Here is a 27123-nt window from a genome sequence, read left to right as displayed (position 1 = left end):
AAAAATTGGAGGCCACCTAGGCCGCCTCCCACGCTCATTTTTTTCCCAAAGTCAACGGATCAAAATTTTGAGATAACCATTTTGTTCCGCATAATCAAAAATCACAATAACTATGTCTTTGGGGATGACTTACTCCCCCAAAGTCCCTGGGGGAGGTGTTGCAAGTTACAAACTTTGACCAGTGTTTACATACAGTGATGGTTATTGGGAAGTGTACCGACGTTTTCAGGTTTTTTTTATGGTTTGGGTGTGGGGGTGAGGGGAAGGGGCTATGTGGGAGGATCTTTCCTTGGAGGAACATTTCATGAGGGAAGAGAAATTCAATGAAAAGGGCGCAGGATTTTCTAGCATTACTATTAAAAAAAAATGAAAATATAAACATGAAAAAGTTTTTTCAATTGAAAGTAAGGAGAAGCATTGAAACTTAAAACGAACAGAGATTATTACGCATATGAGGAGCTCTAAAAATACTTTAGCAAAAAGAGCGAGGTATTTAGGAGGACATAGATACTTCGTTCTTTATGCTAAAGTATTTTTAGTAAATTAAACTATTTATTCTACGGCCTTTCTGATTCAGGGGTTATTCTTAAAGAATTGGGACGAAACTTAAGATTTAGTGTGAAGAGCGAGGTGTTAACGAGGGGACAAACCCCCTCATATATATAATTAAAAATAAAAGAATACTAGCTGTTGGGGTGGCGCTTCGCGCCACCCCAACCGGTGTCCTGGTCTGTAATTTCTCTTTGAGTGTCCTGGTCGTCATTTATATTCCCTGTGTCCCGGTCGTCATTTGTGTCCCGGTGCTTTGTTGATGGTGATTGCTAATCGAACATTCCTTGTGTCCCGGTCGCTTTCTCTTTGAGTGTCCCGGTCGTCATTTATATTCCCTATGTTCCGGTGTCCCGGTCGTCATTTGTGTCCCGATGTCCCGGTCTGTAATTTCGTCAGTCGACAAAAATGACGTCAGTCGTCACACAAACATGACGTCAGTCGACACACAGACAACTTATTTTTATATATATATAGATAAAAGTTTGTTATGTAAGTTAATTCTTAAGTTACGTGTATTTTTTACTAATAAAAACGTTCGTTAAAAATTAAAAGTTCTAGTTGCCTTTTTAAGTAGCCGAAAAATTGGAGGGCAACTAGGCCTCCTTCCCCACCCCTTATTTCTCAAAATCGTCTGATCAAAACTAAGAGAAAGCCATTTAGCCAAAAAAAGAATTAATATGCAAATTTCATTTTAATAATTTATGTACGGAAAGCCAAAATCAAACATGCATTAAATCAAAAACGTTCAGAAATTAAATAAAAAAAATGGTTTTTTAACTGAAAGTAAGGAGCGACATTAAAACTTAAAACGAACAGAAATTACTCCGTATATGAAATGGGTTGTCCCCTCCGCAATCACTCGCTCTTTACGCTAAAGTTTGACTATTTGCCACAATTCTACTTTTTAAAACAATTAAAAACTTTAGCGTAAAGAGCAAGGGATTGCGGAGGGGACAACCCATTTCATATACGGAGTAATTTCTGTTCGTTTTAAGTTTTAATGTCGCTCCTTACTTTCAGTTAAAAACTAGTTTTTTTTATTTAATTGTCAAAAAGAGATCGGTTTTGAACCATCTTTTGGGATCATGCACTCTTTGTGACAATTTGTATAGGTCAAATTATTTAGCATGTCGCTTAACTTTATGGCATCGCTTACTAACTATGATAGCAATGAAGAGTCAGAAATGGAGATAAAGATATAACTTGTATATTCATAAAATATATATTAAACATTAAATACTAGTTCTTTTAAGGGTGTAGCAAGAAAAACAGAACGAAGAGATAGAAATACGTAGAAGAAATTTAAATCGAGGGTTTTAAGTACAGGCAATAAAGCATTAGCTAATCACTGTTTCTTTTTAAAAACGGTTTTGACGAATGAATTCAACTTTGACGAAATCTCAAAAATCTACTAATCAAAACTTTGCTTTTCATAACAACGTAGCGTACCTTTCCGCTTTTAAAGTTCTGTACATTTCGCTTAAATTACAGAATTCACAATTTTATGAGAAAAAGTCTATTTCTGTATTTCCACAACCGCCATATCTATCTATTACACGGTCGATGTCTACCTCAATATTTTGGTGAATGTTTATAATGGCTAGTCCTTTCAGTCTAGAGTCCTGTCAGTTTAGAGCTCCTCTTTAGTATTTCTTCTTCTATTTGTCCTAAAATATTTGAATAAAGATCAAAATCTGCAGAAAAACAGGAACTCTAATAAAGATGCATGTAGGTATGTGCTTCAAATGTGCGTGTATGAGTCGAAATAAAAAAAAAGAAAAAAAAGGATACGGCATTAGACTTTACAGTCCCTACCGGCGATGCTGATCTCCGTTTCTTGGCCCTTCAGCCAGGAAGTGCAATGGAGGGTTGGGGGCCAGCCATCCTGTGCTTTCGCACACCCTTCCAGTTTATCTTCCCCAGATTTCTCCAGGTACCCATTTAGAGCTGGGTCGACTCTGGCTAAGCTTACAGAGTCACGCCACTGACCCCGGTCCCAAACTGAAGAATTGGGTACACCGGGATTCGAACCCGCGTCCTCTCAGACAAAGGATCCCGAATCCAGCGCACCAACCCACTCGGCCAGGAATCGAATACTCCTTAAAAAACAGATAATTATGTGTTTGTTATTTTTGTATTTGATAGGTATAGATTGGTGATTTAAATTCTCAGGGTTTCTGAGAAACCCTGAAGCTGTGGTAGATTTCTAATTAATTGTTTTTTTAATCTTGAGACTTACATTCAATTCAAAGTTTAAATCTCGAGATGTCTCTTGAGCTCAAAAATAAAATTTGAAATTTGACTCAGATTTAGCATTAAGCAAGAGACATGTCTTATAAAAATTTTGATTTATAAACAAATAATCGTGGAGATATGATTGGATGGTATGTATCAAAATAAATATAAAAATCCTCAGCGGTATATATAGCAGTTTAAACAATTTTATGGACAAATGTACGCAACCCCTGTAGTCTACAAAACATAACAATAATTTGTGACTGGTTGGTATTGAGAAGGTGAGAAATTCTGAAGTAATATTGTAGTTGCATTCCGTTTCCGTGGTTAGCTCAACTTGTGTGAATTTCCAATTTTTATAGACATTTTATTAGTAATTGTTTAAAAAAAAATGATGTCATTCTACTGATTCAAACTGAGAATTCAGAGACCCATCTATACCAGCTCGATAATAAAAAAAACACATAAAATTTGCCTTCTTTTATGAACAATTTTTCGAAAATCTATTCTTCTTAAATGATTACTCCGACCTTTGAAGGAATATTTCGACTCATATACTTAGTTTTAAGTACATACTTATACGAACCTTTATTAAAATTCTAAAGAGTTTGGCCTTTATTTCAATGTTTTAGGATAAACAGAGGAGGTGATAGGTCATATAATGCAGAGTCTAAAACTTAAATTAATAATTTTTACACTTCTCGTACATTTACTTTCTTTTATACAAATCCCCTAAAAAAACAACAATTGAAAAACCTAAAAAACCAAAAAAGACAGCCAAATAAAGTAATGCCATCAATTTATTCGCCTCAGTGCCATAGCAAGACTCGAAAACAAATTTTTGACATTAAATAGAAGTGAATATTTTGCTTTTAAACCGTGTTGTCACAGCACAATCCTGAAATATCATTTCGACAGCCTAAAGAAGTAAGGATTTTACATTTCCTCTCCTTGTTATTACGAAATGAAGATTTTCGCCTCCCAGTTGCCTTTTGTGGTAATACGGACCGATTGCATTGATAAACCTAAATTTAATTTAATACTTTTTGGTGGTATGCGTCATTACTAAAATCTAACAGAGACCGCACAAAGTAACTGAAACCTAGTTTCAAACTTGTTTGCAAAACGAAACAGTCGTAATAATTAAAAACTTATTAAAAAAACAACTATTAAAATCAATTACAAAAAAAATAACTTTTGTCTTAACCCAAACCAGAGCAAGGGGTCCCAACCACAAATCCACCATGACGTCAGGGGGCGGGCACCCCTGGATCCGCCACTGCTCCTACTAACCTTACCTTACCTTAGATCCTCCAGAGCCAGGGATGGCGCAAAGGGCGTCTACGAATCCTCACCAGACATCTCGGAGCTGATCTGCAGCCGTAACGTCCTCCCACTGTGGTTGAAGAGACATCTCCACATTACTCAGGTCTCGGTCGTAATGTCATCGTGAGGTGTGTCTTGTTCGACCTCTTTTTCACCTCCCCTCGGGGCGCCGCTCATATACTGTATTTGGGAGTCGATCCTCTGGCCAACGGAGGACGTGGCCAAGGTATGTCCATCTCCTACGTTTCAAAAGGTCAGTAACTAATGGCTGACCAGTTCGTCGGCGAACTTCTATGTTGGTGACCTTTTTCTGCCACGATATGTTCAGAATTCTCCTAAGGCACATGTTTTCGAAGGCTAGGACACGTTTCTCCAGTTGGGTGTTTAGTTTCCAGCATTCACTAACATAGAGGAGAACGGACATCACATTGCTATTCAGGAGGCGGAGCTTCAAGCGCATAGAGTATTTACAACTGCGCCAGACTGGTTTCAACTTGCAAAAACCGATGTCGCTTGTCCAATTTTCCTCTTGATTTCGTTCGCTATTTCATCCATCATATTCAATCCAATTCCCGAGATACTTAAATTCCTTGACCTGCTCAATTGTTTTATCTTTGCATTTTAGTATCAGCAGGGAGTCAGATGTGGCCATAGTCTTTGTTTTACTGACATTTACTGCAAGTCCCATTTTCTCGGCCATTTCATCTATGGCGTCGAGTAGCAGCTGCAGTCACAGTTTCGCTTCTACTAAGCCCGCTCCTTGTTCAATCCTATTTTCTGAAATATCTAAAATCCGCAATAGCATAAATATCGTGTTATTCTTTAGTTTTAAGTCACATTTTCGTTTGCAATTCAATGTGATTTTTTGCTGTTTATTATTCAACGTCTTTTTCTTTATCTGTTCAGTCACTTGCCATTTTGTGAAATTTTCCACGTTTCATAGATTTTGCCTGTTAATCCTTCAGAAAGTCATACATTTTATATGGTTTGTATTATCTTGGGATTCGTTGTGAAATGCTGCTTCTCTTCTAAGCACAGTTTTATTTAAAGATTCGACGTGATTATCGCTGTCATTTGTCTTCCAACCGTAGATTTCACTGTTCATTTTCGTTCATCGTTACCTCAGATATTTTCCCATGCCTTTTGCTTTAGCAGTTTAGATTCATGCATCATCTTATATCATTTCTCAAGACGTCACACATACCAAGAAACATTCTCGTCTTTTAATCGCATTTTTGCTCTTTATTTTTTCATTAAACAATCCCTTAAACATTTTTTCCAAGCTCTTTGCATTAGATTTTTGATACGTTTTGTCATATTTGATGGTCAGGTAGCTAAAGCACTGGGCATTGAAAAATTGTCATAATTAATAAAAAACCAAAATGAATAAGAAAGAAAAATGTGGCCAGAAGACTTGCAATAACAAGGATTAAAACGAATTAAAAACGAAAGTGAGGAACAAAGAATTTTACACCTAGAAGAAATGTGACAGTGAGAAACAGAAAGTGTCGAAAACGAAAGTGAAGAACAAAGATACTTGCGGTTAGAATACAAGCAGAAGCTAGAATCAGAACGCGTCAAAAATGAAAGTGAAGAGCAAAGAAACCATCGTTTAGAAGAAAAGCGACAGTGAGAATCAGAACAAGTTAAAAACAAAAATCAAGAAGAAAGAATTATGCAGCTAGAAGACATAAGACAGCGAGAATCAGAACGTATCAAAAATGAAAGTGAAGAACAAAGACACTTACGGTTAGAATACAAGCCACAGCGAAATTCAAAATGTGTCAAAAATTTTGAAGAAAAGAAAAAGTTGGAAGAAAAGCGACAGCGAGAATCAGAACATGTCAAAACGAAAGAGAAGACCAAAAACACTTGGGGTTAGAAGACATGCGACACCAAGAATCAGAACGATTCAAAAATGAAAGTGAAGAGGTTAGCATTGTGCTGTTCGAACATATGCAACAGTGAGCATCAGAATAAGTCAAAATGAGAGTGAAGGAGAAAGACATATTAGGTTAGAAGAACATCGTCGTCGGAATCTTCAGCGCCAACACGGTATTGCACAAAAGCAGTACAAAATTACAAAGATGCCGTAAACTACATAAATATTACCTATAAGCCATTGGGACTCAGCAACATTGTTTGTATTCACTGTGGAGCAATCCATTTCCCCGAGGAGAGGGGAACAAACAAAGGTAATTCATTTTGAGGCTGCTGCTTGCAAGGTAATTCATTTTGAGACTGCTGCTTGGATGGTTGAATTGCATTATCGCTGCCACAATTTCCAAATATATTGGTTTGCTTTTTATTTAGGACTTCACTTGTTCTCTAAAGAGTTCCACGAATGATTCCGAAACTTGAACTCTTGTTTCGCTGTAGTTTCATTCAACGTAAGCGATGACCGAACAATCAATACTCGTAATATTTCCAGCATCAAACCAGCTGGACAAATTTATCACAAAATCACTTTAGCGGCGCATCCATCACAAACCACTGAAGGTGATTTGGAACCATCTTCAGATGGTCAAATGTACTCTTTAGTCTCCGATGGAGCCGTTGAAGAACGTTTCCCACATTCTTTAAATGATGGTAGACCCTAGTAATCTAATGAATATCTTGGAAGAAATATTGCGAGACTCAAACAACTATGCCAAATGTTACCAGAAAATGAAACAAGTGAAGGACGATGCAAATCGACTTGCTGCTTCACTGGGAAAACAGCCTCTAAGCGTCCAGCTCATTTTCATTGTCAGATGGTGTCGATTATAGACGGTTCAACCCTCCTGTATGTAATGAAGAATTCACTAAGCTCACTCTTAATGCTGACCATAGTTTCCCTTTGGATGGGATAAAGACGCATTAATAGAACCTTCGTGCTTTGAGACAGGTGCGAGAGCAAGGGGCGCAGAGGTGTCGTTTGATTATCTCCCGTTCTGTTTATATTGACAATTGAAAGTGTGCAGCTTGGGATACTCGTACCCTAGTTTTGTAAATTCAGTTCCCTAATATGCAGTATTTTTCCTTTTTATTTTTTTTTTTTGGCTAGCCCCTTGATGTTAAGAAATCAGAGAATACCGGATTTGAGAGCCGTATGCCAGAAAAGCAAGTTTTCCTTCTCAGTCTGAAAAATAGAATAAGTCACTTCAAATAGTCACATAACTTCATAACCTTGTCGTTAAGAAGCCAAATTGGTTCATTCCTTTTTAGACACTTTATGTAATTATTTTTAAATTTTCAGGTATTTTTCTAGTTTGAATTAACAAGAGCTAACAGCTCATATGGCACTTGTGACGAGGTCGAAAGAGCCAAGAGCTCATATGGTATGAGCTCGGGCAAAATTCTAAGAATCAATAGATTGCTTTAAAAGGAAAATCAGAAGCTTAATGCCGGTGGAGATTTAAAATAAGAGCTTTGAGTCACGAGGTCCTTCTAAATATCAAAATTCATTAAGATCCGATTACCCACTCTTAAGTTAAAAATAGCTCATTTTTTCTAATTTTTCCTCTCCCTTCAGCCTCCAGATGGTCGAATCGGGGAAAACGACTTTATCAAGTCAATTTGTGCAGCTCCCTGACACGCCTACCAGTTTTCATCGTCCTAGCACGTCCAGAAGCTCTCCAAAGCACTGAACCCCACCCCCTAACTCCCCCAAAGAGAGCGGATCCAGTCCGGTTACGTCAATCATGTATCTACAACATTTATAAGCGTTTTCCAAGATTTCCGGTTTCCCCTCCAACCCCCGCCAATGTCAACAGATCTGGTCAGGATTTGAAATGAGAGCTCTGAGACATGAGTTCTTTCTAAATATCAAATTTCATTAAGATCCGGTCACCCGTTCTTAAGTTAAAATACCTCAATTTTTCTAATTTTTCCAAATTAAAAACCCTCAGCTTCTAAATATCAAAATTCAATAAGATCCGATCACCCACTCGTAAGTTATAAATACCTAATTTTTTCCAAATTTTCCTCTCCCTTTAGCCCCCCAGATGGTCGAATCTGGGAAAACGACTTTACCAAGTCAATTTGTGCAGCTCCTTGACAAGCCTACAATTTTCATCGCCCTAGCACGTCCAGAAGCACCAAACTCACCAAATCACTGAACCCCTCCCCCCAACTCCCCCAAAGAGAGCGAATCCGGTCGGTTACGTCAATCACTTATCAAGGACATTTGCTTATTCTATCCACCAAGCTTCATCCCGATTCCTCCACTTCAAGCGTTTTCCAAGATTTCTCCCTCCGACTCCCCCCAATGTCAAAAGATCTGGTCGGGATTTGAAATAAGAGCTCTGAGACATTCCTTCTAAATATCAAATGAAATTGATATACCTTCTGAATTCCTTCTAAATATCAAATTTCATTAAGATCCGATCACCTATTCGTAAGATAAAAATACCCCAATTTTCACGTTTTCCAAGAATTCCGGTTCCCCCTCCAACTCCCCCCAATGTCACAGGATCTGGTCGGAATTTAAAATTAGAGCTTTAAAGCACAAGATCCTTGTAAATATTAAATTTCATTACGATCTGCTCACCCTTTCGTCAGTTACAAATACCTCATTCTTCCAAATTACCCCCCCCCCCCAAACTCTACCAAAGAGAGAAGATCCGGTCCGGTTATGTTAGTCACGTTCTAATTTTTCAGAATTAACCCCCCCCCGCAACTACCCCAAAGAGAGCGGATCCGTTCCGGTTATGTCAATCATGTATCTAGGACTTGTGCTTATTTTTCCCACCAAGTTTCGTCCCGATCCCTCTACTCTAAGTGTTTTCCAAGATTTTAGGTTCCCCCCCCCAACTCCCCCCCCATGTCACCAGATCCGGTCGGGATTTAAAATAACAGCTCTGAGACACGATATCCTTCCAAACATCAAATTTCATTAAGATCTAATCAACCGTTCGTAAGTTAAAAATACTTCTTTTTTCTATTTTTCCTGAATTAACGGGCCCTCCACTCCCCCCAGATGGTCAAATCGGGAAAACGACTATTTCTAATTTAATATGGTCCGGTCCCTGATACGCCTGCCAAATTTCATCGTTCTAGCTTACCTGGAAGTGCCTAAAGTAGCAAAACCGGGACCGACAGAATTTGCGATTGCTATATAACACTTGGTTAATACCAAGTACCATAAACAAGAGCTAAGAGCTCATATGGCACTTATGACGAAGCAAGAAGAGCTAAGAGCCAAGAGATCATATGGTATGAGCTCTAACAAAATTCTATGAATCAATAGATTGATTTAAAAAGGAAAATAAGAGGCTCAATGCCGGTCAGGATTTAAAATAAGAGCTCTGAGTCACGATGTCCTTCTAAATATCAAAATTCATTAAGATCCGATCACCCACTCGTAAGTTATAAATACCTAATTTTTTCAAATTTTTCCTCTCCCTTTAGCCCCCCAGATGGTCGAATCTAGGAAAACGACTTTATCAATTCAAATTGTGCAGCTCCCTGACACGCCTACCAATTTTCATCGTCCTAGCACGTCCAGAAGCACCAAACTCGCCAAATCACTGAACCCCTCCCACCAAATCCCCCAAAGAGAGCGAATCCAGTACGATTCTGTCAATCACGTATCAAGGACATTTGTTTATTCTATCCACCAAGCTTCATCCCAATTCCTCCACTCCAAGTGTTTTTCCAAGATTTCTCACTCCAACTCCCCCAATGTCAAAAGATCTGGTCGAGGATTGAAATAAGAGCTCTGAGAAATGAATTCCTTCTAAAAATCAAATTTCATTCAGATCCGATCATCTATTTGTAAGATAAAAATACCCCAATTTTCACGTTTTCCAAGAATTCCGGTTTCCCCCTCCAACTCCCCCCAATGTCACAGGATCTGGTCGGAATTTAAAATTAGAACTTTAAAGTACAAGATCCTTCTAAATATCAAATTTCATTAAGATCTAGTCACCCTTTCGTAAGTTACAAATACCTCAATTTTCAAAATTACCCCCCGCCCCCCAATTCCACCAAAGAGAGCAGATCTGGCCCGGTTATGTCAGTCACGTATCTTAGACAGGTTTCTATTCTTCCCATCCAGTTTCATCCTGATCTCACCGCTTTAAGTATTTTCTAAGGTTTCCGGTCCCCCCAACTGCCCCCCTCCAATTACGCTTGATCCGGTTGAGATTTAAAATAAGAGATCTGAGTTACGAGGTCCTTCTAAATATGAAGTTTCATGAAGATCCGATCACTCCTTCGTAAGTTAAAAATACGTAATTTTTTCTTATTTTTCAGAATTAACCCCCCCCCCAATAGAGCGGAACCGTTCCAATTATGTAAATCACGTATGTAAGACTTTTGCTTATTTTTACCACCAAGTTTAATCCCGATCCCTCCAATCTAAGCGTTTTCCATGATTTTAGGTTTTTCCACCCCAAACTTCCCCCAATGTTACCAGATCCGGTCAGGATTTAAGATAAGAGCTTTGAGACACGATATCCTTCTAAACATGAAATTTCACTGAGATCCGATCGCCCGTTCGTAAGTTAAAAATACCTCATTTTTTCTAATTTTTCAGAATTACCCCCCCCCCCCCCCAACTACCCCAAAGAGAGCGGATCCGTTCCGATGATGTCAATCATGTATCTGGGACTTTTGCTTATTTTTCCCATCAAGTTTCATCCCGGTCCCTCCACTCTAAGTGTTTTCCAAGATATTAGGTTTCCCCCCTCCAACTCCCCCCAATGTCATCAGATCCGGTCGGGATTTAAAATAAGAGCTCTGAGACACAATATCCTTCCAAACATTAAATTTCATTAAGATCTGATCAACCATTCGTAAGTTAAAAATAATTCATTTTTTCTATTTTTTCCGAATTAACGGGCCCCCCACTCCCCCCCAGATGGTCAAATCGGGAAAATGACTATTTCCAATTTAATCTGGTCCGGTCCCTGATACGCCTGCCAAATTTCATCGTTCTAGCTTACCTGGAAGTGCCTAAAGTAGCAAAACCGGGACCGACAGAATTTGCGATTGCTATATGTCACTTGGTTAATACCAAGTGCCATAAAAAACGGAAAGAACAAAAAAGATGCCGTCGATGCAGAATATCGTGCTTGCAGCCAATTTTCCTGTTTTTCATGCCAATGGATTCTCCTTGTCATTCAAGCCAAGGAGCTGTAAGTTTCTTAAACAGGGGTTTCAGACAAGGCGATACTAATAGTGCAGCTTGTGTTTCGATCAGATTCTATTTTTAGGAGTTATAGGCTATTTTATTTTTACTATTGGACGTGATCGTTTCTTACTAGGTTGCTAGCTTTTAACCTATATTTTAACCCGAAATCCCTTAACTCTTGAATCATTGTGAAAATTAAGGAGGCTTTTTATATCAATAGCTGGAAAATGTGTTCTCCAAAATATGCTTATTCGGGTGAAAAGAGGTGGCCGATCTTTTCAAATTGGCTTGGCGTCTCATTCACGTTACTCTAACTTTTCTCTTTAAGTTTTTTTGGAAGTCTTTTTAATCCTCTTTTTCTTCGAGTTTGGTTTATTCCTTTGTTTTTTCATGGTTAGCTTACAAAAACATGTGTTTTTATAAAGTAAGTGGATCCGACTCATATTATGAATCTTTTTTGACGTTTTTGCTGGAACAATGTATACAATGGTGCAAAACAAATAGCTGTGTTGCCATTAAATTGGCTCTTCTCCTTCTGTAAAAAGGGTCTGCATAATGGCATCGTGATTTATGAAATATTGCAAGCATATCGTAATTGTCGGTGGCTTTTAAAGCATTTCGTTGGAAGGCCCAAAAACTTACACTCGGTCCGTTTTTTTTTTACATCGCAAACGCCCCGCCGTGCAAAAAGTGGGGTAGCATAGTAGCAATGCTACTTGACAGTTTTCAAATTTGTTGGCCGATTTTTTTCTGAAAATACCCTTTTTACATTTAAAAATACTCTTTCTGAAAGAAAAGCTGTCAAAACGCAATTTGTGCTGCTAAAGTGTCGGCAGCTTTTGGAATTCCGTTGAATTCTACTACTGGCAGCTTTGGAACTTTTTCCATGCCTGCACACGCCCTACTTCTACTGATGGATGTCTCAGCTCTGGCACGGTAGTAAGTCAGAGCGAGGCCAGCTTCTCCTAATGATTTTGTTCGTAGCTTTATTGAGTCTAAAAAATGGTTTCATGAGAGTAACTTAGAATTAATTAACAATCCGAGGTCAGTAGCTTTCGAGAACCCATAAAAAGCTTGTTAATGAATATAAGACTCAGTTACCACTTCTACAAACGTGCCACAGCGTTAAGACGCTTGAGGCTGACAGTCTGGCAAAACCTTTCTTTCTTCCCAGTCAGTCAAAAGCTTCTGTTTTGTCCTTATTCCAAGGGATTTTATTTTGGTCCCATCTGCCGTACTCAACCTCTTTCCGAAGATCATGAGGATTGCATGATAGAACTAGATTATAACTTTAGAAAAAGAACTCTGTGCATAAGGGGAGGGCCTAGCACTTCTTAGCTGCTTCGACGCACGTTATAATTTCTTTTTTTATCGTTTTTATTTATTTTTATCTTTTGGGTTTAAAGTAAGTGGCAAATTACGCTGTATTTAAGGGAAATTGAAGAAAAAATCAACAGCTCCCCAAATATACAAAGTGGTCTGTTCTCGTTTAAAGTTTATACTCGTCTTGTTCTTTACCGTCATGCATCGAATAAAAATTTTTGGTTACAAGAAAGATTTTTGGACCCGAAGATGTTACAAGGATATTGCGCACCATGGAAAACAAAATGAAGCAAACCTGATTGTGGAAAAAATGTTATCGAAAAGTCAAACACAGGCTGATACAATCTACTGAAATCGCTACAGCAGTATTTGACGAAGTTGGATCGCATTTTCGAAATAAGCCTTGCCGTTTTAAAATCTTCCTTAATAGCATGACTCACAATGTACTACGTATTTTGGTTATGCATCATTATATCCCTTCTTTCAAGCACAAACTTGCAATTCTCCTTACTCCCGCCCCACTAGACAAAAGAAAATTAATGGAGGCATTGAATCGATCACCCAGCAATGTGACGAAACCAGTATACTCTATTGTAACGATTGGTTAAAAACTGGACTCTCATTGTAAAAGTAATCTGGTGATATATTGACTTCAGTCAACTGATGTTACATTTGTAACCTTGGGTGATTGGCTAGGTGTTGCGGATACTTACCAAGTAAAATGATAATTGAATAATGGAATACAGCCTAAGATAATTAGAGTCTACTAGGGCTCTTTTTTATGACCAAAAGGTATATTTGGCATGATGTAGGAAACTCTAATTTTGACTTCAAAGTTCGTTATTGTTTCAATACTGCAGAATTCAACACGAGAACACTTAAAAGTTCGCTTAGAAACAAAACTTAGGTCGTATTTAACATCTTCCTTAATAGCATGACTCATAATGTAATAGGTAATTTGGTTTTGCATCGTTACATCCCTTCCTTCAAGCACAAACTCACAATTCTCCTTACCCCCCACCCCCACTAAACAAAAATTATTGGAGGCGTTGAATCGATCACCCAGCCATGCAACAAAACCAGTATACTCTCTTGTAACGATCGGTTAAAAATTGGACTCTCATTGTAAAAGTAATCTGGTGAAATATAGATCTCAGTCAAATGAGGTTATAATTGTAACCTCAGGTGATTGGCTAGCTGTTGCGGATACTTACCAAGTAAAACGGTAATTGAGCAATGGAACGCAGCCAAAGATAACTAGAGTCTATTAAGGCTCTTTTTTATGACCAAATGGTATATTTTGACATGATGTGGGAAGCTCTTATTTTGACATCAAAGTTCGTTATTGTTTCAATACTGCAGAATTCAAACGAGAACACTTAAAAGTTCGCTTAGAAACAAAAATTAAGTCACATTTACATCAATCTCTACATTTATTACCACAAAATGTATAAAAAACTAATCAAAATCCAATATAATATGAAAAATCCGTGTGAAAAATTAGACGATCTGGCTAATATATTAATTAGATAACAATATAACGACCAAAGTCAATTCACAGGCTTGCAGTATACGCAAACGCTTGCGCTTTCTGCTTAGAATCCAATCTTTTCTTTTTCAGCCAAAAAAAACTTTAAAATTGACCACATAAAAACTTGTGAAAATCTCTACAAAGCTAGGCCGAAACAAGAAAGCGTAAATCCAAAACTAAAACACCTACTGTGTGACTACATTTCCATCAAACTAGCTTACCAAGTTGCTGGGAAATAAAAATATAATTTCGGAGTCAGTTCCTTCCAAGTCTTCATAATAAAAATCGAAAAGTTATACCTAACATCAATATTGCAGTTATTTGTGAACGTCTATCAAAGTTTATGCTTAATTTTGAGAAAAAAGAAGAGAGGGAGACAGAAGAGAGAGAGACAGAGAGAGAGAGAGAGAGAGAGAGAGAGAGAGAGAGAGAGAGAGAGAGAGAGAGAGAGAGAGAGAGAGAGGATTATCAACAAACATAAAGATGTGTTCTATTTTCCATTCCACATTACATTCCTTACGAAATGTCTTTTAGGGTTCAGGGAGAGCTACATACCAACTAAAAAAAAAAAATTGAGGTTTAGAAATGAAAATTTTTCGACATGTCCTACGAGATCAAAATTCAGATCGGTATATAGCTTGAAACAGAGGATGAACGAAACTGTTATTGACTTTACTCTACGTTCGAGCTTTTTAGGCTGTAATCGACCTGATTCACTTTTAGTAGCTAATCGGGGTAATTTATGAAAATCTGAAAGTAAGAATTTTTTTCAACGTCTACTATTCTGGGTTTCTACTCCTCTCTACTTTACTACTTTAAGGACTTGGACAACTTGAGATGAAATTCTCATCGGAGCTTGTAGGACAGATATCTCCATTAATAAGCTACAATATATGAAGCAGAATGAAATTTTCATTCCTTGTAACATGCAGTATATCTCCCTTCTTTAATAAGGCCGAATAAAATAGTTCAACCTAGCAACTCGATAAGCAGTTCAATAGTTGATAAATTCAAGTTCGGGACTAGTAGGCCAAGATACTCTTCCCCAATCGTTTTGAAATAACCGCCAACCTGGGCATACAAATGATAAATATAAAGCATCACCACAAAAACAAGAGCAAAGGGTACATCACCGGTGGCCTACTACTATCATATAATCTTCCTTTCCAACACGGCTTTTATTTTCCCTCAAACTTCCAATACTAAGATATATCAGCTTTGTACTGACTAGAAGTAAGTTTGGCGGAAGAATTTGAACTAAGCCAGTCCTTACGAAAAGGGGAACACATAAAACAAGCACAATCGTCCAACCCAAAACTAACAATAAATAAAATAATCGTCTGAACAAACCTGACACATGTTTTGATTAAAGAAATCGAAAACTTAAATGATTATCTGTTCGAAAAATGAAATTTATTTGTCGAAAAGCTTAAAGTTTTCCTGAGAGATACCTATATGGGAGAAAAAATCCCTTATTACATCATTTAGAAGAAAAACTTTACATTATCTAGTTTTTTCATCACATATTTTATTTGGCACTCCACTGAATGGCGGCCTTGATCCATTTCTCTAGTTAATAGAATTCCTTATAGAGGAAAGACCCTCTGAGCCAGCACTGAAGTTCTGCATGATAAGAGAGAAAATATTGCAGTCAATCATCAAAACTACATTGGATTGGGAATACTGACTTCGAAAAAAGACTGGAAAAATATTTAGCTGGTTCTATATCTCAAATGCGAATTTCCAGTTACATCTAGTATAATGAATTTTGCAGCAAAAAAACTAGTAAGTTTTGTGTCAACAGTAACCAGTTAAATAATCGATTTCCTAATATTATTTTATATTTTCTGCAGTTGCTTAATGGCATTTATCCAAAATTTCTGCATGACATACGATGAATGTTAATAGCATACTTAAAGCTCCTTCTTTTCAGATTCATCTCAAACCAAATCAAATGAAATCCCAATTCAATTAAATTTTCCATTACACTTTCAGAAAATACAGAGTTTCCACTTTTAAGCTATATGAGGCTTAAAACAGCATTATTATTGCATGTTACACTTTAATTTAGAATTTACGAATAATCTAGTGCCAATTTTACACACTTTTTCGTTATGCTCTTTTACTTACTCCGAACCCATAAAACAGGCGAAACCAACTACTTCCCAATTATATTGGTTTAAGGAACTTATTTTTAAAGCAAGTTGCAAGTGCTAAGGAGGATAATCGTTCAAAAGCTGTTTTAAACCCCTTTGACCAGCAAAGAAAGACTTGAAAAAAAAATGGATGATTTTGATTAAAAGTAAAAACCCTGATGAAACTCCATAGTTATGCTAGTTTATATTTTGCTTCGTGAATATACTGACTTAAGCAGAATACCATAAAAATACAAAATTAAAAATCTTAAAAATTCTCTAAAAAGTATACAAAATTACAATTAAGACAAAAGAACTGAAAATAAAACTAGCATAACAGAAGATTAAATGTATTAGTAAGAAAAAACAAATATATAATTTGCAGTCAGTCTAAAGCAACGAACTGCCTATATTTATGTTAGATGTAAACAGGATATTCACAGTATAAGCATCTATAATAAATTAATGTTAAATATAACAGCAAAAGCATAGAAGAATAAAAATCATCGTGGAAGAAAGAACATCAAAGTCAAAAAAGTTATTTAAAGTAATTGCTTTTTTTAAATGTCAGGGCAATTTTGATCAGCTCTAATCGAATTATTTTTGGCATCGACCTGGGAGGAGGAAGTATTAAAGTCATTTTTCCCCGAATCCAAATGTTTATAGTTGACACATTCAGAAATATGTTCATCTCTTTTAATGGGTAGGTTCTAAGCTTTAGCTTGAATGTCAATCATCCATAGAAACAAAATGATCTCCATTATTTTTTGGGGGGGATTTGCTTATGCGCATTTATTATACAGAAAGTCGAATTAGCTGAAAAAAGCCACAAGCCAACCATTTAGTGTTCAATATAAAGACTATTTGTCATCTTTGGTGGCCAGCTCATACTTTTAGACCATAATCCTATGATCTTGTTGGCCTTTCAGTAGGATCGGACGATTTCCACTTAACCTGGTATCTGAAATACAGACGTCACTTGGGAATTCGTTTCCAAAGTATGGAGTTAAGACTGGGGAGTTGATCACTTGGCCTTGAAGCAGTGCGATTAAAATCTAATTTAATTTCCCTCCTTGCAAGCTCAATACCTCACTCGAATGGAGTTGCTAGCAAGCAAATATTAGATTTTAATTAAAATCAATAATCTAAGATTTTTACATTGAAGAATTTATACACCAGGACACCGCCTTGAATCGAGTTGAATTCGAGCCAGGAAATGTAATAATAAGATAAAAAAAAATTATCAGGCAAGTGCGTAGCAAATCTGATACCTATCATTGAATTTAGGATAATTCTATTTCCCCACGATAAGATACTAGTGACTATCCTGTTTTTTTAATTTTTTAGGTTTTAACAGTTTTCTGACAAACGATAAAAAACAACACTACGTTACGACTTATCATTCGATAACAACAACATCAAAAAATATAATGATTTTCTTTTTGTCGAATTTTACCAGCGAATTATGCAAAAAAAAGATGCATGCCTTGGTACAAAACTAGATATTCTGGAGTTGTCTAACACAACATCACAAAATCTTTTTTTTTATCACATTCTAGAAAAAAAAAGGAGGAAAAACTTGGAGAGATCTACGCGCCGCGATCACAGGAAGGACAAAATAAGTTAGACTCTACAATGGGGGAGGGATCAACAACTCCATAATGTCCAACGTTGAATACCACAAGGCCCTTTTTTTTCCTTGAAAGACCGTTGAAACTGTCCCGATTAGCTATTCTCAATTTGCAACAAGAAGATGTTGATAACTTCCACCAGGATAATTTCCAGTTGCACCTGCATTAGCTGAAATTGTGTCAGAGAACTGTTTGTCTGTAGTAGTGCCACTGCTAACCGGCGCAGCAAAGTTTGACTGATGCGGACCGCTTCCAAATTCCCAATTAAATTGCTGGTTACTACCGCGGGTCGGGTACATGTCATACCCGAAGTTTGGAGTCATCATGTCATTATAGCGTACCTGTGGGCTTGGTGGATTTGGAGAAAGTGGTGACATTTGATGTGGATACATGTGAGAGCCAGGCATAAGATAGTTTCCAGACAGGTCGAGCTGTGGAGCCATCATTGGATTAGGGGACAATGATCTGGGTCTTTGAGGTGGCTGAAGACCACTTGAATACATAAACTGACCTTGCATTTGCTGCTGCTGGGCTCTTTGTTTAATATAATTCGCAAATTCAGTTGGGGACATTCGGTTTCCCCTTTTAGAAGCAGTTTTTAGCTTTGTGGACCCAAATTTCGTTTGGGCGAAAGTTGCAGTAGTAAATGTAATAGGTTGGTTTCTAGGTAGTATCCCATTCAGGTTGGTCATAGACGAACCTGGGCTAGGAGTTTTTACTCCTGCAAGACTTTCATTAGGTGAAAGTTGATCTTTCTCAGCCGAGCCAAACGGTGAAACTGATTTAGGCGTAAGAGACAAGCTATTCAAAGATGAACTCAAATCATCTGTTATTGGCTGGAAGGATTTTGCATCGGGATTGAATGCACGTTTCACCTCTTTATCTAGGGAACAATCGTCAGTATCACGACTTTCAGAGTACAGTAGGCTCACAGTTCCTCGCTCACCAATTCTGTAGCTGACCTGTAAAGAAAATTATATCATAGGTAATTTCATGTTTAATATCGCCTGTCATTTAACAGAACTAATAAAAACAAAACGTAAATTAAAAAAAGGAAGGAAATGACAAATCCATAACCAATTTCTCAATAGGGGAGGAGTCGCCTGTTAAATGTTCATTTGGTGAACGCAATAGAGACCAACGCCCATAAAGATATCGCTTCTAGGAAAACTTTTAATGTATGTCCATCGTCAGACTTATTTTATTTTTAAAACAGAGAGATTTTGGCACACGACCATATTGTATTAGAAAGAATGAATCAATGGCGGATTACTTCCTCCAAATCTTTGACCTGGACATATAGACTATACAAGAAGCTAAACATTCATTTAAGCAATAAAATTAAGAAATTACACATGACGAATTTCGAACAACACGGAAACATATTCTCTACAATAGAACTAATAATTATATGTTTATAAGGTAAAAAGAAGACCAGTATTATGCTGAAGAACCTACTCGACCCTGAACAGACAAATTCCAAAATATTAGTCACATTAATTAATTTGTAGACTGTCCTTTTAAAAAAGTAACAAGCGTTGCTGTCACAATCGTTTTTCTTTTTTTAAATTATTTTAGTCAAGTTTCAAGAAGAATTGCAGCATTAAAAATTAAACAATCCAGTATGAAAAGACCAGACTTTGATTGAAAGATTTTAAAACTAGAGACAGCATTATATACTAATTCATATCGTCAAAAAAAATTATTTATTAATGGATGCGCCCATTCACAGATCTTTTCGGGAATCAAACTATAAGGCCTAATGCACATGTAACAAGAACAAATTTAAAACTCATAAAGAAATGCAGTCCATAGATTGCTTGAGATACAAAGTATGAATATATATACAGTAATTCAAGTTCCTATTTTCCCCATTAAAAGATTTTGGAACATACTCAAGCAGAGCACTTCTCAGTGGCAACTCCTTCACACGTGGCTTCACGAATTCAAATCGTCCGATTAATATCCAATGTAATACAATTCAATCAAATAATATTTTCTATTCCAATCACTTCCCGATATGGCGCTAGTGCTGCTGTCCCAAACTTAAAGCAAATTGCATAACTGTATATACGTATATTTAATGCTGTGGTACGATGTTTGGCTAGGACTGATCTTCTATCAATCCTTGCAATGGCTATGTCGGTCTTCAGAACATAGGCTAAAGAAATCATTTCTGCCCTTTTTTTTAAAAGAGGGCCTTTTGTCACGAACTACAACTTTATTTTGTTATTTTCAAACATTTAAATATTTTTCATGCATTAAAAAAAACCTAAAAAAAGAAAAGAGAGAACAAAAATAACACAATTGCCATCTTCAATAAAATTTATGTTCTGGTTGACATAGATTGGTCAGCCATATTTGATAGCCTAGGAAACAATAACATTTTATTTCTTTGTGGATGGACTTTCATATAACTTTTTCCAGGAACTAATAAAATATAAGAACATGACATTTTTGACGAATACTCATAACAATGTGTTTTCTAAAATAAAATAAAAAGTAAGAAAAAAAAACAAAAAAACAAATGGAGTAGACATAAAAGTGAAAGTCAATGTTATAATATACATCGTCATAATTTCACCGGAAAGTCAACCAGCTTATTGCAATTTAGCTAGATCTCTAGACAATTTGAAAAGAAATTATGATTAACGTAAAATCAGCAATGGAAACGCGTTTTCCGACAAAGCAGCAATTCTGAAAGTAAAATTAAAATCAAGTGCTTGAAAATAAGATAATAATAAATTCAATTTAGAGTTCCTTCCACACTATTGAAAAAAAAAATATATACAACGAGGAGATTGAAGAAACATCAGCCCAAATTTAAGCCTTTATCCCCTCTCCAAAAAAGTACATTCACAAACCTAATCACAGGCAAAGATACACCACACAAAGAAAACATGGATATACAAATATATATATATATATATATATATATATATATATATATATATATATATATATATATATATATATATATATATACACTAGCTGTTGGGGTGGCGCTTCGCGCCACCCCAACACCTAGTTGGTGGGGCGCTTCGCGCAACCCCCCAAGCCCCCCCGCGCGCGTAAGTCGTTACGCGCCATTGTAGTTGTGTCCCTGTGTCCCACCTGTGAATATATATATATATATATATATATATATATATATATATATATATATATATACATAAATAAGTTGTCTGTCTGTGGATCAGGTGACGTCATGTTTCTGTGTCGGCTGACGTCATGAAATTAGTTGTCGTCATTTTTGCTATGACGGTGACGTCATTAAATATATTTAAGACATATATGTTCACGTAGAAATCTATTAATGTTTAAGTTTAAAATGACTGATGAACTTACAATGGCAAAAGCCGATGAAGATGCTCAAAGAGTCTAAGCCAAAAAACTTGCTGCTGATAGAGAAAGTCAGAAAAGAAAGCGTGCTGAGGAATCAAAAGAACAGCAAGGAAACAGGCTTGAGGCTAAAGAACGCAAAACCGCGCAGTTAGATGAAGATCCACCTGGACAGCGAGAGTCAAAACATATCAAAACTGAAAATGATAGCGATGATGATTGGGTTTGGGATTTTGACTCGGACAAGGTCATCAATGCCTACCAGATTTTAGTTAAAAAAACAAAGGTTCGGCGATATGTATTTCATAGTGAAGCTGAAAAATAAAGAAGAAAAAGAAAACTGAAAAAAGAAAAAATGTAAAAAACTAAAAAATACTAAAAAGAAAAAACACTCAAAGAGAAATTACAGACCGGGACACAAATGACGACCGGGACAGAGGGAATATAAATAACGACCGGGACACTCAAAGAGAAATTACAGACTGGGATACCGGGACACAAATGACGGCCGGGACACAGGGAATATAAATGACGACCAGGACACAGGTATTTAAGAATATCGTTCAAAGACAAATTTTTAATTGTAAGAAGACCGTTGAAAGAGAAATTTCTAATTGTAAAATGACTGAAGAACCTACAATGGCAACGGTACCACCATCGAAGTAGATAACCAGTGGGTTGTTCCATATTCCCCATTAGTGCGAAACGTCAACCCCAAGTCAAATTCGTGCATTGTTTGGCATCATTTTAACAACTTGCTCTCCATCAGCTCCTACAGAGTTATGGGAAAAATATAAGTCAAAAATGTCCTAAGATATACTCCATCGAAAACAGTTAGAGACGTCAGATATGACTTTTGATTTTACATCAGAAATTTATAACTACACTTTAGTTATTATAGAAGATTTAGGCGTACGTATGGCAAACAAACCTCTTCAGGATTTGGAAATGCCTTCACCTAACCGTATCGCTGCTGTTTCGACATGTGTAGAATTGGATCGTGAAAAAAGTTACAGTACGAATGATCTATTGTCGTATGTACAAAATAACATTTCCAAGTTAACGTCGGAACAAAAAGACATTTATGATACGATAGACTCAATTTCAGGACGTATACAACTACCTGCTGATTTCTGTAATTTAGTGACGTCCAAAAATTAATTGATTGAAAAAGTATTTCCGAATATTCTAAAAAATTATAAAAATAATAAATGGCTAAGTGAAAGAGCGATTCTCGCACCCAAAAATATAGACGTCCACGAAATCAACAATATTGTTTTGACCAAGATTCGAGACCAGGCAGTCCTTTACAAGTCAGTCGACACAGTTTTGGAACCAAATGAAGCGGTTAATTATCCATCTGAATTTTTAAATTCCATAGATCTTTCAGGGTTTCCACCACACGTGCTACAACTAAAAATAGGCGTACCAATAATACTTTTAAGAAATATCAACCCACCAAAGCTTTGCAATGGCACGCGACTTGCCGTAAAAAAAACAATGGAAAACCTAATAGAGGCCACAATCTTGACAGGGCCTTTTGAGGGTGAGGCTGTTCTCATTCCTCGCATTCCCATGATTCCAACGGATCTGCCTTTTCAATTTAAAAGATTGCAATTCCCAATTCGATTAGCATTTGCAATCACCATTAACAAAGCTCAAGGTCAATCATTAGAAAAATGTGGTATAGATCTTAATACTGATTGTTTTTCCCATGGACAATTGTGCGTTGCATGTTCGAGGGTCGGTAAACCTGACAATCTATTTATATGCAGCGACAATTGGACAGCGAAAAATGTTGTATATTCGCAAGTTTTACGCAGTTAATTTGTATTGTATCTACCTATCTATCTATCTATATAAAAACGAGTTGTGTGTATGCATGTTTGTTTGTTTGTAAAAAGAGCGTTTGCATATGACGTCATTATTAGTGCATACGGCTTTGTATATGCACAGACAATGGGAAAGCCAAGAATGTTGTATATTCGCAATTTTTACGTAGTTTAACTCCTGCAGACGAAATGAATGCTTGCCTGAAAAATTCTAATTTATGGGCACACGTAAAAATATTAAAATTAACTACAAATATGCGTGTCCGATTGCAAAACGATGACTCTGGTCAAACATTTTCAGATCAATTGCTGGCAATTGGAAACGGAAAGCTCCCAGTAGTGGGAAAGCCAAAAATGTTGTATATTCGTAATTTTTACGTAGTTTGAAACACATATATAAATCTATCTATATTCACAGGTGGGACACAGGGACACAACTACAATGGCGCGTAACTAATATGGCGCGTAACTAAACCCCAACAGCTAGTTTATATATATCTATATATATAAAAATAAGTTGTCTGTGTGTGGATCTGTGGATCTGTGGATCAGGTGACGATCCACAAACAAGGTAAAAAACTAAAAACTAAAAAAAAACTGAAAAAACTAAAAACAGGCAAAAACTACAAAAAAAACTAAAAACTAATAAAAAAAATAAAAAAGCTAAAATATATAAAATATTTGGACACAGGGACATAACTACAAAGGGGACGCCGGGGTGCACAGGGGGATATATAAATGAATAAAATTAAGAATAAAATAAAAAAAAATAAAAAAGATAAAAACTAAAAAAAAAAGAAAAAAGAAAAAACGAAAAAAACTAAAAAAGCTAAAAAAAAGGTAAAAACCAATAAAAAACTAAAAAGAAAAAAAGGAAAAAAAAACTAAAAAAACTAAAAACTAAAAAAAAAAAACTTTAAAAAAAAGGAAAAAACTGAAAAATAGAAGAGAAAAAGAAAACTAATAAAATTAAGAATAAAAATAAAAAAAAATAAAAAAGATAAAAACTAAAAAAAAAGTAAAAAGAAAAAAACTAAAAAAAAATAAAAAAGGTAAAAACTAAAAGAACTAAAAAAGAAAAAAAACTAAAAAAAGGAAAAAAACTGAAAAATAAAGGAGAAACAATCTAAATAAATGACGACACTCAAAGAGAAAGCGACCGGGACAAAAGGAATGTTCGATTAGCAATCAACAAAGCACCGGGACACAGGGAGTATAAATGACGACGACCGGGACACAGGGACATAACTACAAAGGGGACGCCGGGGTGCACAGGGGGATATATAAATGACGATGGCGACTCAGGGAATGGTCGATTCACAGGTGGGACATAGGGACACAACTACAATGGCGCGTAACTAATATGGCGCGTAACGACTTACGCGAGCGGGGGGGCTTGGGGGTGGCGCGAAGCGCCACCCCAACAGCTAGTATATATATATATATATATATATATATATATATATATATATATATATATATATATATATATATATATATATATATATATATATATATATATATATATATATATATATATATATATATATGTTGCATATAAATAGATTGTCAGGTTTACTGACTCTTGAACATGCAACATATAATTGTCCATGGGAAAAACAATCCGTATTCAGATCTATACCTCATTATTCTAATGATGTGTCCCTGTGTCCCGGTCGTCATTTATATTCCCTGTGTCCCGGTCGTCATTTGTGTCCCGGTGTCCCAGTTCGTAATTTCTCTTTGAGTGTCCCGGTCGTCATTTATGTTCCCTGTGTCCCGGTGTCCTGGTCGTCATTTGTGTCCCGGTGTCCCGGTCTGTAATTTCTATTCGAACAATCCCTGTGTCCCGGTCGTCATTTATATATCCCACCTGTGCCCCCGGCGTCCTCGTTGTAGTTATGTCCCTGTGTCCCGGTCGTCATTTATATTCCCTGTGTCCCGGTCGTGATTTGTGTCCGGGTGTCCCAGTCTGTAATTCCTCTTTGAGGTTCCCGGTCGTCATTTATATTCCCTGTGTCCCGGTATGTAATTTCATCAGTTGACAAACATGACGTCAGTCGACAAACAACTTCATGACGCATACAGCTCAATCCTTATAATGACGTCAGTCGACAAACATGACGTCACTCGACACACACACACACAGACAACTTATTTATATATATATATATATATATATATACTGACACACCTGCACAGACAAACATACACATACACATACAAATGCACATGCACACACATATACCTAAATACATACGCCAAGCGTATGCACACAGACAAGCCAATAGGACCATGTAGGCTACACTTACAAGCGAAAGGAAGAAAAAAGAAAATCAATATTAGCAGAAATTTTATGATCCAGCTTTTTTCTTAACGGATCAAATGTATTTTCAAAACAGCATTTTTTTTATATATAGGCTATATCTGTTGCAATAAACAATGCACTTACCGAAGTTTTATCACAGAAAATGGCAAGAGATAAATGTAAAGTATATTTGTAAAACTTTCAAAGTATTAAAATGGCTTAAAGTAGCATGTCAACGGCAGATTGCTTTCATACTGGGGAGAAGGAACAAGGGGATATCCAAGATTTTTGTTCGAGGGGGGGGGGGGTAAAAAGAAATTTTTAAAAACAAATAAAAAAATGTATATGGATTTTGTTACGTTTTATGAGTCGGACACAAATTTCGGAAGGGGTGAGTCATACCCGGACCCCCCTTGGATATTGCCTTGGGGGCGGGGTGGCGGAAGAAATCGAGAAACAGAAAGTAGTATAATGAAAAACACAGCAATGAAGACGAGAAAAAAAACTATGAGGAAAAATCAAATTTGACTCCAAGATAAAAATTACTAACACTGTTTAGCGTTACCCAGCAGAGTCAAAAAACTAATTCCAAATAACCTAAACAAGAATCCAATTTTACCAATAGATCATAATAAGTTTAGGTCTATTTGTTTCATCTATAGTTTTCTAGTTAAACGAACTGACGGAAGGATCGAACTACGGGCTTCAATAATCCAAGTTTGTATGCTATCCTATCACACCAAATGCAAAAACAATTGATACGTAGAAATAAATAATTTTGCAAACGCGCTTAAGTTTAGCTTAATATAAATTGAAGATATTTGAAGCTACGTAATAGTAGTAATATATTTACTTTGTTAACTGACACAGACGCTGAAGTATATTTAAGGTAAGACCATCATTTCGGTGGGGGGGCTAATTCGAAATACGCAGAAATTGGCAGAATAATAGAAACTATACTAAATTATGTGGGAAGTCATACAAAATTGTGCTGCTTATCGGTTATACAATAGACACTATAAAATTTCAACACATGTAACTGGTCAAGTAACTTGTGGCGGGCAGCAGTAAAGGCAGAAGACCTCCTTTCAACGCGATTCTTAAAGACATTTCTGCGTTCTGGGTAAATAATTCTCAGTTGTAATTTTACAATTTCCCTAATAAAGTATTATATTTTCATCACATTTTGTTTTATTTCACTAGCTTTTTCAAAGTTTGGCTATATATTTGCCAATAGGGTGGGGTTAAGGTATAGCATATATTAAATACAGCAATGGTTAGTTTACGCATTTAATATATGACATGCTTTACATCCACTCCCCTCCCCCCTAATGTGCAAATATATGACCCAAATTTATTTCTAAACTGTTATATATTCATCATATTTTGTTTCATTTCATTAGCATTAATCGAACTTCACTTCGCGAGTGTCTATTATACAACCGATAAGTACCAGAATTTTTTTACACTTCGTGGGTAGAAGGGAATGGTGTTATGTGCGTGCCTGTTTGTAATATTGGGAATTTTCAGACTGACAGTAGATGGCAGGAAGCGTTGTTTCTTGACAGGAAATTACAGGATTTATAAGCTTCTTAGTCTGAATAATATGTAGGTAAGTTCTTACTTCCTTCCTGTTAGCCATATTTAATCACTTCCAGTATTTTCTTTAGTATTTTAGCTCACCAGGTTTTTCCTGTTTATACAGTCATTTTTAAGGTTTGGTGAGATGTGGTTTTTCGGGTTTGAGCTTTTTTGTTTTTGTCTCGTTGCCACATAGCCTAACCAGTATTT

The 27123-nt window shown here is 36.4% G+C and overlaps 1 protein-coding gene across 7 annotated transcripts in view; it reads right to left on the bottom strand.

The window, feature by feature from the left end:
* Positions 1–13967: 13967 nt before the first annotated feature.
* Positions 13968–27123, bottom strand: part of LOC136030209 (protein Tob1-like) — a 141771-nt gene continuing 128615 nt past the window's right edge. For all 7 annotated transcript variants that reach the window (XM_065709001.1, XM_065708999.1, XM_065709003.1 and 4 more), the window contains one exon: positions 13968–18812. In XM_065709001.1, the coding sequence (XP_065565073.1) occupies positions 17955–18812 (858 nt within the window). In that variant the 3' untranslated portion in view covers positions 13968–17954. The remainder of the gene's footprint in view (positions 18813–27123) is intronic.

Source organism: Artemia franciscana, chromosome 8, assembly GCF_032884065.1.
Source record: "Artemia franciscana chromosome 8, ASM3288406v1, whole genome shotgun sequence".
NCBI classification, from domain to species: Eukaryota; Metazoa; Arthropoda; class Branchiopoda; order Anostraca; family Artemiidae; genus Artemia; species Artemia franciscana.
Note: the sequence above shows the minus strand (reverse complement) of the source record. Positions and strands in the feature narration are given on the sequence as shown.